Source organism: Lolium rigidum, chromosome 2 (assembly GCF_022539505.1).
Source record: "Lolium rigidum isolate FL_2022 chromosome 2, APGP_CSIRO_Lrig_0.1, whole genome shotgun sequence".
NCBI lineage: Eukaryota > Viridiplantae > Streptophyta > Magnoliopsida > Poales > Poaceae > Lolium > Lolium rigidum.
Window position 1 is genome coordinate 103,373,876 of NC_061509.1, and position 14,713 is coordinate 103,388,588.

General features: G+C 47.9%; 1 protein-coding gene across 1 annotated transcript; it reads right to left on the reverse strand.

Annotated features, from left to right (window-relative positions):
* Window positions 1-7,035: 7,035 nt before the first annotated feature.
* Window positions 7,036-11,751, reverse strand: LOC124692186 (BTB/POZ domain-containing protein POB1-like). Its single transcript, XM_047225509.1, has 6 exons — window positions 11,532-11,751; window positions 10,762-10,899; window positions 8,888-9,006; window positions 8,748-8,811; window positions 8,161-8,440; window positions 7,036-8,039 (listed from the first exon to the last, which is right to left on the reverse strand). The coding sequence occupies exons 1-6, from the start codon at window positions 11,734-11,736 to the stop codon at window positions 7,223-7,225; spliced, it is 1,623 nt and encodes a 540-aa protein (XP_047081465.1). The 5' UTR covers window positions 11,737-11,751; the 3' UTR covers window positions 7,036-7,222.
* Between the last annotated feature and the right edge of the window lie 2,962 nt (window positions 11,752-14,713).

A 14,713-nucleotide genomic window follows, 5' to 3' on the forward strand; every position in this document is an offset into this window, starting at 1 on the left:
ACCTTAATTGGTTGTGCCCGGCAATGGTTTTGTTGAAGACATTGTTTTAAGAGCGAGAAATATCTCCAGGGTGAAAACCTAAGATCTTCTGATCGGGTGACGGCAACGCTTGTGCACCGTTTCCTTGTTGGAGGCGTTGCTGGTGGAGAGCATGGATTTCAGGTGTTGTCTTGGTGGTGGTTATGTTGTTGTTGCTAGGACTGGAGTTCCGTAGCGAGACTTTTTTTTCTTAGTTTTCTTTTCTTTTTTGGCTATGTGCATCTGTACTACCATTAGGGTATTGCTTTGTTGCAGAGTCTGGATGTAATTGGTATCTATCGATATTAATATATTTTCTTTATCAAAAAATAAACTCTTACTCTCCTAATCCGTTATAGAGTAGTGAATAAAATTTACCAATGTACCCACCGCCTCCCTCTCCCGCTCCCCTCCCGGGCGACGGCGGAGGCTCCTCCTCCCCCGCGCCCCACAGCCACCTGCCGCCAGTCGCCCTCAGGCACTGCCGCTGCCGGCCACGGCCCCGACCCCGGCGCTGGCCTCGCCCCTGGCCCCGGTCCTAGCCTGGCTATGGCGGTGGTGGCGACACCCCCTCCGTCGAATCGACGAGTGGGAGAAGAGGGTTTCCGCGGCGGCGTTCCATGGGAGGTGATGTAGCGCTTGTGGTGGAAGCCGGGCGGCATGGCTAATTGGCTGGGGCCTGAGGCTCTCCGTCGATAGCCATGGAGGATTCAGTGGAGCGGTGGCGGCCTCCGCCCCCGGTAACGGTTCGGTGGCGGTACGCATGATCTGCGTCGCTGTCCTCTTCCTTGGTGATCCGGCGGGAGGGATTGGCGGCGTGGGGGTTGCTGATCTTGCTTTGTTTTTTGTGGCGGTCCTCGGGTTTCTCGCATGCGAGGATGAAGATCTTTCGGAGGCCAGTTTGCTTTGATCTGGCTGGAGAGATGAGTTCCGGAAAGCTCCGCTGGCGAATGGAACAGTGCAACTTTTGCTTGCAGTTTGCTAGATCGGGTGGTATTCGGTCGCGCGCACCCATGTTTTTATTCCGACCATTTGGTTCCGGAGGGAGCGGCGCGAAACTTTATTCTGTGTTGACATCAAGTGACTTTTTGGTCCATGGTGAAGTCAGAAGAAGAAATATCATGAATGCCGGATTGGTGGACTGGCTAAAGGAGGTTCGAGTCTCAGTGATGCTGAGGGATCTGCTTGGCCTTCCGGGCTCTGCGGCAGTGGTATGCATATGGGGGCGGCAACACCGGAGAAGTTCAGAGTCTTACCTCTCAGGGTGAAAACCCAATGTCTGGCCTTAACTGGTTGTGCCTGGAAATGTTCTTGTTGGAGGCATTGTTTTGAGAGTGAGCACTATCTTCAGGGTGAAAACCTAAGACCTTTGATCGGGCGACGACGGTGCTGGTGCACTGTTTCTTTCTTGGAGGCGTCGCTTTTGGAGAGTCTGTACTTCAGGTGTTGTCATGGTGGTGGTTGTATTGCTGTTGCTAGGTCTAGAATGCTGTAGCGGGACTTTTATTTCCTAGTTTTCTTTACTCTTTTTTAGTTGTGTGCATCCGTACTGCCATTAGGGTGGGGCGTTGTTGCAGAGGCTAGGTGTAATTGGTATCTTTTAATATTAATATATTCCCTTTATCTAAAAGAAGGATGGCTTCGTTCATTCCTTAAGGTACGAAAACTTATAAAAGCCACATATGGTCATGTAGTCCATTCAGTATCTTGAAATTGGTCGCAAGAAATGTTGTCGATAAAAGAAATCACGTACAACTTGAGCATGCCAAGCCTTTCTCCATGCCTTTTTTTTACAGCTCCTTTCTCGATGCCTTCCTAACATAGAAATCTGGAGGCGACCACTGGACCTATTTAAAAGACGTGAAGCGTCAATTATATCAATGCACAATGGTATTACTGGTATTCGCTATAATATCCTCCTACACATCCCTAATAATCATTGTTGCAACAGTGTTACTGATGATACTCCCTATTATTTTACTCCGGCGACAATATCTCGTTATATAAGTTGTTGAACACGAGAAAACCAACATAATTACAAACAAGAACACAAGTTGCATTATCCTGTTGTGATCAAATCTGCTACAAGCATACATGGGAGCAACATTCCGTCGGCACGCTGGCACATGAACAATAACACGGAGGTTGCCGACACATAAAAGCGTCACCTCGAAGGATCTCATCAGGTTCAACCGTAAGGCCAAAAACATAAGCTATGTCTCCAGGAGGCCCAACAGTTGAAGACTAAACCAAAAGGTGCTTGAAGTTGCCAAAAACATAAGCAATGCTCCTAGTACACTAGTGTCGCCTAGTCCAACTATTGGACGTCAAACAAAAAACTTTTGGCATGAAAGCTGCGCTCCGTAGACTCCCATTGAGGAACGCCAAGACTATATATCGGCGAAAACGGGGAGCAGACTAAACCGATTCGTCGTCCAATCTATCGCAGACTACTACATCATGAAACACAACTAGACTACCACATCATGAAACAACTGAATAACAGATCCATCACCCAGGAGGCCAGGACCCAGTCACCCAGCCAACCAGTTTCAAGGTTTTTCTTACTCCTATGGCCTTTTTGAAGCGGTGGCTTTCGTGCAACTCATAAGTTACAACAGTTTGCAAGTAAGATTTGATACTTATCACTTAAGTATAGCTAAATTCTCAGTGACTGAAAATTAGCCTCACACCTTTTAAAATAGTACGAGCGCGAATCAAGTAGGTCGTGAGCAAAGAAACAGCAGACCCATCACACCGACAAAGAGGGATCGGATCCGGGGGACAGTGACAAGCAACGGCTGCCCACCCACCCATCATCGCAGCAAAGAAAAAACAGCACGGAAAATCGGCTGTTTCTGAAGACGGGGAGGATGGCGCCTCGCTATTAGGGGCACGCCGCGCGCGGTTGGGGCGTCGGCCATCGTCGTCGTCGTCTCCCTGCTCTGCCGACGGTGACCACCCAGCTAGCCACACCCCTCGCCGCGGTTCGCATTCCCTATCAGTGTTTGTTTGTTCGTTCGTCTGGGGTAGGGACGTAGGATGCTGCACGGTCCTTGTCTCGTGGAGGTGGAGTCCTCGACGCCTACACACGCGTGTGTCTCTCACAACGTCTGATTCTGCGTCTAGAAAATAATCGCATAGGCACCCGGGAACCTTAGAGCATCTCCACCGGCAACCCTCCGGTAGGAGCGCCGGCACCTCTGTTTGAGGGACACCGGCACTGCATCTTTTATTTGGGGAAGCTGTTCCCACACCGGCGCTCCCAAAACGGCGATCCCGATAGATTTTTTGAATTAAAATCATAAATAAATGCATAGATAATTAAATAAGAAATATTTTATTCCACAAACTAATATATAATTGGAAACGTGGTTTACATGAAGATATAGTTTGGAATATGATTTTCCACAAACTAATACATAGTTTGAACCATGGTTGACACAAATATAAAATATTGCAAAAAAAAACTAAACCTAACTAGGCTGGTCATCGCAGTTTTCGTGTGTTCCCTGCCAAGAAAGAACACTCGAGGGCACATCCAGTCACCCAAACTGGAAAATCCAACTGGTGAGGGTGCCCATGTTGGTTCTTTCGGGGAAGAACATCCGAAAACATGTGTGCTGATATTTGCTGTGAAGAAACAACACTCAGTCGTCGTCCTCCTCGGCGTTGTCGCCGTGGTAGTGGTGGCGGCTACGCGTCTCGTCGAACACCTTGACGCTCATGTCCATGTCGCCAAAGTAGGAGAACACGAGCACGAAGCCGGCTTGGAGGTGGTGGTGGCGCACGAACTTCTCCCAGCCGATGTGGAGGTACATCTTGTCGCGCGCGTCGTAGATCACATCCACGATCCATCGGTAGTAGCCGCACGCAGTTTCCCGCAGATGCAGCGTGCCCGGGCGCTCGTCGCCGGCGACGAAGTCGGCGAAGGTGTCCGGCAGCCTCTGGATGCCGCGTGGGTCGCACTTGAGGATGAGAACGAACTCGAACAGCACGGGCCCCTCCTCGTCCATGTCCGACGATGAAGACAACGGCGTCGCAGGCGATGGCGTGCGTGCACCTCTGCCGCGGCCACGGCCACGACCACGGCCGCAACCTCGGCCTCGACCAGACATGGCATCGTCTTTTCAGATGGTGGCGGCTAGGGTTTGGAAGAGACGCGCTATGGTTTGTGTGTGAGAGAGACGATGAGAGGCGGCCCTTTTTATAGGCCGGAGGGAGGCGGGGGAGCGGTGGCACTCATTAACGACGGCACGAAGAGCAAGGCGCACGCGATGGGACTGTTCGCTGCGCGTCTGCGGAAACTGCACCGCCGCTGCGCCCCAATAACTCCCGTCGCGAGGTAGGCGATGGTTAGGTTAAAATTGAATGAGCCGCTGATACGTCGGCCCCGCCACTCTCCGCTGGCGTCGACTTTTGGGATGTATGGCTGACATGCGGCTCCCACGTTCAAAATTTTCAGCCTCGCGAGGCGCCGGCGCGCCTGATTCGTGCCATCGGCGAAGGGGCCAGCACGGGGTTGCCGGCGATTCTATTGGGCTCGAAAATTTGCCGGCGCCATTTGGAACGCGCTGGTGCGAGCCCATTTTCGCTCCCGATCCCTAAAAAGCTATCGGGGTCGGAGGCGCCGGTGGAGATGCTCTTACTCAGTAAAGAAGGAAGGAGACGGGAATGGTGTTTTGGCACATGGGAGCATATGCTCCCTTTATTTTAAAATGCATGTTACATACATTTTGAAATTTCAAAAAATTGTAACGAAAAATTCGAACGTACATCTTCACGTGCTACGCGCTCACAAAGTTGTTTCATAAAAATCCGACTTGTCGTGTGACGTGTGTAAAAAAGACAAAATTCAATGCTGAAAATAAGGCTTCTCAGGAGATAAATTTTCTCTTTTTTACACAGACCACAAAACATATTGGTTCGTCGCGAAACTTGACGAACGTACGTATATTGTGAAGATGTACATGTAGAATTTTTTGTCAAAATTTTTCGATATTTCGAAATATAATTTTTTGATAGAGGGATCATTTGCACCCGGGAGCCGAATTGAATTTCCCGAAGGAGACTCGCTAAACAAGACTGGTAGCTGTCATGGACTATGGAGGGACTTGCTTTCTCTACTTGCTTCCTAGTCAAATATGCCATATCCGTCTTACTTGAATAGAAAAAAAAAAGATCAGAATGTCTCCAGTCACGTCCGCCGATCAACGTTTGAAAAAAACGTCAAATTAAGCGTTTGGGAGATGATGCCGCAGTTCTTGTAGCGGCCTCCAAACGATGCTCCAAAAAAACGAAAATAAAAGTTTTCGTTCAAATTTGATTTTATTTTACAACTTCGAATGAAAACTACCAGTTCATCTACCCTAACCTACTCGCCGTCCTTCGGGGCGCTCGACGGTCCCGCCCTGTTGTCGCCTCCCTCCCTCCTCCACTCCTGGAGACGTCGTATCCTCCGGAGCCCCGCGAAAAGAGATCGGTGTTCCGCCGTGTCCTCGAGGAGTCGATGTTGCTCCTCCGCGAAGAAGCGGCAGCCCGTCTCCTCTATCGGCCCACGTTGGATGGAGATGTCGATGGTGCGGCACCGCTGCTCCTCGTTGGCTTCCCCGCACGCGCGAGTGTCGTCCTTGGTCTGCTTCAGCAACTCGAAGGACGCGAGGATGGCCCTCTGCTCTGCCACCTTATCCTCCGGGTCAGGCTCGTCGTCAATGCAGTCGAGGTCGTCGTCGCTCCCTCCTCCTTCACGGCTGGTGCCTTCCATTGCCATTGCTGCTCCGCGTCGAACGCCGCGTGGGCCGCTTCCTCCTCCGCCGCCTCCTCCCCCAGGTCAACCATGAACACCGCATCAAGCACCTCCTCCTTTGCGTCAGCCATGGACTGCGCGTGAAGCTCCTCCTCTTCCGGGTCCTCCTCGATGTCCTCTTCCTCCTTGTCTGCATAGTTGAACTCGAAGATGTCGACCGGGGGAGGTGGAGGCGGTGGTGAAGGTGCCCAGCCACCGTCAACGCGGCTCATCATTGCGAAGGTGGTGGCTAGGCGACAACGCATGCTTTCGTGGAGGTGGGAGGAGGATTGCCGGCGCCTGCGGTGGCGATAGCGACCGGATGCGGCCTTTTATAGCCAGTGGTGGCGAGGGAAGAGGCGGAGAGGAAGCGCGGAAAGAGGCGGAGAGAAGGCACGGGAAGGCGGGCGGCGACGATGCATAGAGAAAGCGCATCATCAACGGGACGTCTCGCCTGCGACGCCATGGAAACCAGCGTCGCCATTAAGGCAAAGCTACACCGTGTCGGTTCGTGTCGTTGGTGAGGCTGGCCTGCTACACGACACGGGTTTTGGTTCCATCTAGCGCCCCCACAACATCCATGTGTAGCAGGGATGGACTCGAGGCTTTGCACCGTATTGAGCCGCGCTGGATAAGAAAGAGCTTTGAGACGCGCTGGTAGAAGCAATTAAACGTCTGACGCGTCCCAAATTTATCTGAAAAACGCGGCTGGATATGCTCCTCGTGTCAACAAAAATGAGGATTGAGTCTGCGAGTCAGGTTTGTCAGCTTGTCTGCCTGTGTTCGGTCCAAATCCATGCGATAAATGAGATCCTAGGCTTATCAGCTTGCAAGATGAAGAAAATTCAGCTAAACTGAAGCTAGAATCGTGGCCACCCCAGCTGGAGGCACCGATTTAATGTTGACGAGCTTTTTGGGTTTAAATTTTATCCTCAGCTTGGCTAGCGTACCAGAGTACCATTATACATCACCCAACTTATTAATATGGACATTAAATTTGTATCAGCCAACTTATTTGGTCAAAATGAAGTGTACCATCTAAGTCTAGTCTGAATGACTGAACAAAACTCCAGACTATTGTCGCAAATTTTAAGTGGGGGGAAAATCAACAAAGGTTCTTGCCAGACAGAGACTAGCACTGTCGTCGATCAGGTTTGTCATTTCAGTTGCACGTCCTATATCTCCAACCGACCAGCCGGTATAGATCTTCACAATATCTTGACACAGAAACATATAGCCTTCGAATTGAAGGCAACAGGGCTTACAGCCTTTTTAACTTGTCATTACCAAACTGTCTATCAACAAAAGTATTAAGCGCATGGAGGAAACAAGAGGATATCTGCAGCACATAACATTTTCCGCACTAATACCCACCACGAAAACTGGAACTGAGCAGAGGCACATCAGGCGGCTACTGCATCATGCCGAGGGCTGCTTTATCGTCAACTCAGCTCTCAGATGCAACATGCCATCGATGAAGAAGAGGCTGTCATCAGCCATGAAGGTCGACCACGGGATCGCAAAGAGGTTCCTGTATCCAACTGCCTTGCCGCCCGTGAAGGTGTAGTTTCCCTTGTACTTGCTCACAAACTCCCCCGACGGTCTTGTCCTCGCAGCAAACTCGTAATCTACTGTCACGCTCATCGAACCCTTCTCTTGCATTCCCAAGAAGAGCCCAAAGCAGTAGAACGTACTCTGTTGCTCCATGTTGCAGTGGGCTGAGAGGAAAAAGCCCTGTCCTGCGAGATGGAACGCCTGCGAGTATATCCGTCCTGACGGGAAGAGCCGAGAGCACTCGTCGCGCTTTAGATCCAGGTATGCTATACACTGTGGGTAGGGTCGATCAAACTCGACCACTTTCAGAGGTCTGTACTTGTAAGCTCGCTCCGCAAATTTCTGAGACGTCATCGTATCTGCTGCAAGGGCACGCTGCCGGTGAGGGGCGTCAGCTTTGTACAGAAGCGCCTCCGTGACGCATTTTGTTGCTTGCTCATGGTCTATATCAGTGCATGTCAGGACCTTCCGCAGTTTTCTGCATGTCATATGACTGAAACGCACTAGAGGAAGCAAGCGAGAACTCAAGATCTCCCGTCTTTCCTCTGATTTGGGATATTGTGCACGGGCCCACCTGAGCAGGAAGTCGTAGATGGCATCTTCAGATGCCACCTGCAGGTCATTACTTGACAAGATGGCTTCAACCCCGGCAAGAGGGATATTCATCACTTCATCTTGGGACCTGAAATCAGACAAATCATACCTTGAGTGCCCTTGATATTGACTCTCCGACAATAATGTCTACACTTTCCATGAAAAAGAAAGAGAGGAAAAGGTAGCTCAATCTGCTGGAAATCACTCACTTAGTCAAATCCTTGTATTTATTGGCAAGAAATTCCTTGGCTGCATCTGTCAGAGGCTGAACTGCAGTTGCCATTGAAATGGAACATGGGAGATCTAGATAGAGTAGCGCAGATTCTGGGGTCATAGGCAAGCTTGTTAGCAACTGGCTGCAGTGCCTCATGCAAGAAACAACCTCAAATTTGTCAGCGGCCATCAATATATCAAGCAGAAGAGTGGGCTCAGTTGTTGTCAGCTTCCCACTGTACATAAAGCTTAAAAGCTCCATGAGGGCACTTTCCTCTGATCAAAGTAGAATGAAAACAATCAGTCATAAGGTTCAACAGAACAGTTCAATAAAAAAAGGATCATATTTTAAAGTTTCTGCCACAATTTCATTAAGTACGTAGTAACAAAGAAAGTACGACGAATGATCTGTGGCACATAGCAGTATTTGGTACTGGCAGTCCTTTGATATCACTTACTCTTTTTTGCTATAGTTAATTGTACTTATTATTTACACTAATGAAAATAATAATGCAACTGCAGTACCTAATCTGGATAACCTATAGGAAGAGGAAGAATGAGTTGAAATGAGCTGTCATATTACCTGAATCAGTAATCCTAAGTGTTGCGTGCCTCTGATCTGATTCTTTCATGCCATTTGAGAAAAGCTAAGAAGTATAAAGCATATTAGACTAAGTAAACTGATTACATAATCAGCACAATTTAGAAGGTTATCAGAATTACCTTGAAAAAGAACTGACTTTTTGCAGCAAGAATAGCTGAACTGATATAAATAGTATTTACTCGTAAAACTGGTGTGCTCACGACGGTCCAAGAAGAGTCAATACTTTGTCCTTCATCACCTGCACAATACGAAGATCAGAGAGAGAAACACGAAAACCAGAGCCGAAGGCAGAGAACACAGTAACTAGACAACTTTTTTACTATTAAAAAATATACTTGTAACACTTTGTTCTTTTCGATGTGCATATTTATCTTTACCAACACAGGTTTAATTCAAAGGAAATTTTAGGGTCTTAATCATTAGGATCTTTTCCTATAGACCTTGTTTGGTTTCTAGGATTAGAGTCCTTAAGAACTTATCTAATGAATCACTTCCCACTCTATTCCAAAGAAAAGTTTCCACAGAATCGAACTTCTTGGAAATTTCCCTTTTGCCTACGAAAACTATGGCATGCACCTATCCCTGAAGAAATTTATATGTTTACTCCTACGATGCAACAAACGACTTCTATTGTGTAGTTATTACTGTGCTCTCAATTCTTGCGGTAAACAATATGTCATGACATCCAACTCCCGTGTCTTTCCTATTCCTGTTGTTGGAAATCATATGAATCAAAGAGGCCTAGAATTTCTTTTTCTGAAACAAGAGGCCTAGAAATACGAGAAAAGATAAGAAAATCATTACAAAAAAAAACAACTCATTAAACTGCATCCATCAATCTAGACAAGAGTGTAGCTTACTGATTAAAGTAACATCGATGTTAGCCCAGGGATCCTATCAGGATTCCACATAAATCATTCAAGAAACAAGGCCCACACCAAGTATTAAATTGTATTGTAATTAATTAGTACTCCCATGTCACGCAAGCATCCAATAGCATGGGGTTAACAAAGAGTGTGGTTATCTTGCAAAGATTGGCATCTCAAAAGTCATACACATGGGCTAACTAGTTGATCAAAGGATTGCGCCAGTACAGAATTACTGGTATTGACCGACCAGAGATCATTCATAATAATACTTAAAAGTGGTATCAAGACCAATAATATTGACCTTAAGCGTTTCAATAAAAGAACAAAAAGGAGATAGAAATGGAACAAAAAGGAAAGCAGTCATGTTGACGTTAGATATGTCATGAGAACAGGATTGCAGAGGGTTCTGGGGAGCCCCTTCTAATGTCCAAACATTTAAATGATCATACTTGATCACATCATCATTTTCCTAACAAGGTTATGAAACAGTTTCTACACGCAGATACACATTTGATGATAATAATCTGTTTTTCCTATTTGTTGTGAACCTTTAGATAATACATTCAGTACTGTGGTATAACAATATTTCTAGGTAATCAATTGGTAGATTTGATGTGGATCATGCAAAAAAAAAAAAAGATCGTTTCTGAAATTACCTGGTATCTCAATCACTAAATCTAATCTAACCCAAAAGAAAAATAATTCAGTATGGAAATCCAGATTTTCCTACTGTACTAATAAAGCTTCCATGATAGGCTAACTAGAATTCCCTTCATGTGTCTAACGAGGTCATGAAACAGTTTCTACACGCACATACACATTTGATGATAACAATTTTGTAGGTAATCAGTTGGTAGATTTGATGTGGATCATACAAAAAAAAAGATTGTTTCTGAAATTATCTGGTATCTCAATCACTAAAATTAATCTAACCCAAAAGAAAAATAATTCGGTATGGAAATCCAGATTTTCATACTAATAAAGCTTTCATGATAGGCTAACTAGAATTCCCTTCATATGGCTAACACACTTTATATGACAAATTCTGATCAATATTCATACATCAGGACTTCAGTTTAAAAATCATTATAAAAGGTAAGGAGTACAACTTTCAGCTGCCATACCATCTTGACCAACGCTAGGTGGAGATTCTTCTTCTTCTATCATTGCTACAGGTTCCTCTTGGTTTTCTTCATATGCATCACATTCTTCTGCTTCGACTTCATTGCAATTTGTCTGGTCTGACATGTGTGTTGCAAATTCTGCAGATGCAAATTGAACTAGCAATATGACGAAGAGAATTGTCACATTTTACATAAATACGGTAATTAAGCTGAAGAACAATCGCTACATTATCATATGTGAGATAACTGTATAAGGAAGATAAGCCATTGAGCATCACAAAACACATGGCGAACATGTGGATCACGTTGTACCGTGTCAATACCCAATGGTCTACATTTAATGACCTAGCACCGAAATGCCTCACTTCCAACAGACACACCCCAAGAGGATTATGGAGATGCCATCCTTGGCCATGTACCAGCCAGCAACCTATCTCTCTCTCTCATCCTACATTCTCTGTCAAACAAATATGTGTCTACAGATTTGCTGCATTCTAATTGCACATGTATATAGAATAAAATTGCTATCTGTATACTGAATTAATTTGATTCCGATTCAGCCGCGAAAATTTTCAGTGGCACATAATAGTATACAGTATATATGAATTCTCTTGTATGGCTTCTCCCTTCCCACACAAATCTCAAGAGAAAGGGTCGGCGGCTAGGTAGAATAACAAAATTGACAGGAAAATTACGAAAATAGGCCGTAAATCGCAAATCCATAATCCAATCGCGCGGGTGAACTGACACCAGAATAATAATAGGATTACCTTTCTCCTTGAGGAGCTCCTCCCGACGGCGCTTGCGGTGGCGCGCCCAATCGGCGAGGGATCCCCCGCCAACGTCGTCGCTGGAGCCGGGCGCGTCGTCGCTGGCGACGACCTCTATCCGCAGCACCCTGTCGGAGAAGTTGACCGAATTAAACGCGAATTCGAAGCTGGGCCCCCCGTCCCCGGCCGCGAAGTCCGGGTCCATCTCCGCCTCCCCCGCCGCTGCAGCCGCCGTGGACGCGTCGCGGCCGGCCATGCGCTCCGCCGCCTCGGGAAAGGGAGGGAGCGAGGGGCGGGTGGGCCCGTAACCCTAGCCGGCGGAGGCTCCCACGAGAAGAGCCGAGGAGAGGGGAAGGAGGAGGAAGGTGGAAGAAGGAAGGGAGGTGCTTATATACTAATAAAGGGTAAGTAGAAGGGCGGATTTGGGAAAGCCGCGTCGGCGTGGAAAGCATGTGCCTTTCATCGTTACATGTCATGTCGGAATTTGGATTTTGGATTTTTCTTTTCTTTATTTATAATCTGGTCATGATTTTTATTCGAAAAAACGTGTGTACGTTGACGAAGATCAAAGGATCTTCCTAGTACATCGTCAAACGAAATAGAACATGCGTAGTAGTTTATAGATCTCACATGTGTTGTATAATGTCCTTTGCTCCTTCCGTCTCGTTATAGATCTTCCCCCACTTGCCGATGTCGCTGCCACATGATAGAAATTACCAAGCAAAGTTCTCATCGCCTCGAAGATTTTATCCACCATTATTAGGCCTCGGACCTCAATCACCATGATATTCTCCGCCACTGTATTCACTATGAAAATTGAAACACGCATCTCCTATAATGTCAATTGATAGCAAAGCTACGTGGCACACCCTTGTGAAGCCGCATAGGCTGAAATAGGGCGACGACCGAATCTCATCCGGTCCAGTAATCTACAAGCATCGGAGAGGTTTGAGGAGAAGGAGGAGGAAGAAGACATGGTTATGGAGGAATGGGGGCGCTTTGCCGATGGCTAGTACGGAGCAGGAGGGTGAAAGGACGAACTGTTCGACGCGGTTAAATAAAGGGTGCAGTGAAGATTCAATGCTACAGCAGTTTCCGAGGAAGTGGTGCCCAACAGAAAAATTTCGCAGGCCACGTGGAGAAGTGGAAGGGGCAAGGCATCATGATGAAGGATTCTACGGCGGTTTCTGCTCTGCCACGACATGACCCGACGAAGGAAAGGCATAATGATTTTGGAAATGTCATTTCCAAAACCAGGGGGGCATGTGTTATCACCAGAATTTGACCGAGTTATAGGTGGGCCGCGATCAAGATGGGCTTGAAGATTATTTACAGAAGAGATACGTGAATCGGCCTTATATGCAAAGTTTGGGCTAGTTTGCCCTTGTATACGTAACATAGTAGATTACGTGTCGGTTAGTTAGAGTTTGCCTCGTGCACGGTTGGGATTATTCCCACGTTAGAAAGTCTACGGACTATAAATATGTATCTAGGGTTTATGAAATAAACAACAACCAACGTTCAACACAAATCAATCTCGGCGCATCGCCAACTTCTTCGTCTCGAGGGTTTTTCCTGGTAAGCACTATGCTGCCTAGATCGCATCTTGCGATCTAGGCAGCGTAGGCTTATTACGTTGTTCATGCGTTGCTCGCGTTGAAGCCTTTTTTATGGCGAGCAACGTAGTTATCTTAGATGTGTTAGGGTTAGCATTGTTCTTCGTATCATATGATGTCGTAGTGCAACCCTTATACATCTAGCCGCCCTTACACCTATCTTAGGTGTAGGGGCGGCACCCGCTTGATCATTGTTTAGTAGATCCGATCCGTTACGGTTGCTCCTTGTTCTTCAAGGATTAGTTTAATATCCGCAATAGTTAGGCCTTACAAAGGGTTGGAGGATCCGGCGGCGTGTAGGGTGTAGTTTGCTAGCCCTAGACAGGATGTTCCGGGGATCAACCTCGTGTTGGTTTTTAGGCCCCGTCTAGGATCGGCTTACGATCACCGTACGCGAGCGCGAGGCCCAATCGTGAGTAGGATGATCCGATTATGCGGTGAAAACCCTAAATCGTCGTAGATCGTTTTAGCTTTATCTTGATCAAGCAGGACCACCATATATTCGTACACCTCGTACGAATCATGGGTGGATCGGCTCTTTGAGCCGATTCACGGGATAACCTAAGAGCCGATCGAGGCTCGTATTTAATGTTTACGTGTATGCCATGCGGGAAACTAAGCGAGGCATCATCCAACACCTTCCCGACCGGGTATAGGTCGGGTGGCACGCCCTTGCGACAGGCATCGGACGTGTGACCGGAAGGCTTTGCGGGCCGTCGCTCCGAGGGATCGGGGCCAGCCGCAGCCCTGAGTTGTTCCCGGCTCTACGGTGTTGCCAGTCGCTGCCCGCCGGTGGGTTTCTGACCGCAACACATTCTGGCACGCCCGGTGGGACCATCTTCGACATCCACCGCATCGCCATCTACATCTGAGATGGCGGAAGGCACCCCGGTCAAGTACGAGGATCTGACTGATGAGCTCAAGAAGAAGCATGACGAGATCAAGGCAGTCCTCGAAGCCGACCTCATCGGCTCTTTCCACAGAACCCGCTCCCATGGCGTCAGGTGGAAGGGGTTCTCACCTGAGGCGCGCTCGATGGAGTGGACCTGTCCGCCCGTCAGAAGAACGCACCAGGTCGCTGCGTCAGGAGATCAACTTCATGGTGGCTCATTCGCTGCACCGCCACTCTGAGAGCCTGGTGAACACTTTGGAGCGTGTCGCTCTGCGCGTGATCCAGGAAATCATGAGCCATCAGTATTCTCCGTCAGGACCAGCTCTGGGGACGTACCAAGGAGAGATGCCACTCCAGTCCCGTCCGCCGCTGCCGTTCGCGTTGGCAGCACCAGGAGTGCCGATTTCACCTGCATCCACCGTTAACATGGTGGAGCGCACTTATCCTGGAGGGTGCCAGCCAAGATTCTCATTCGACATCAACATGATAGGGCTCGGGCACCACCCTGGTAAGGACAGAGACGAGGGCAGCTGCTCTCACAGCAAAGTCCAGGAGGAAGCTGTTCCACGCGACCGGCCCCGACACCTCCAAAAAATCCTGGTTACAATCAAGAGGAAGACCGATTCCAGCGTTCGGTCCGCATTACCCGTCCCACACGCTCTCCCCGTTTTTGG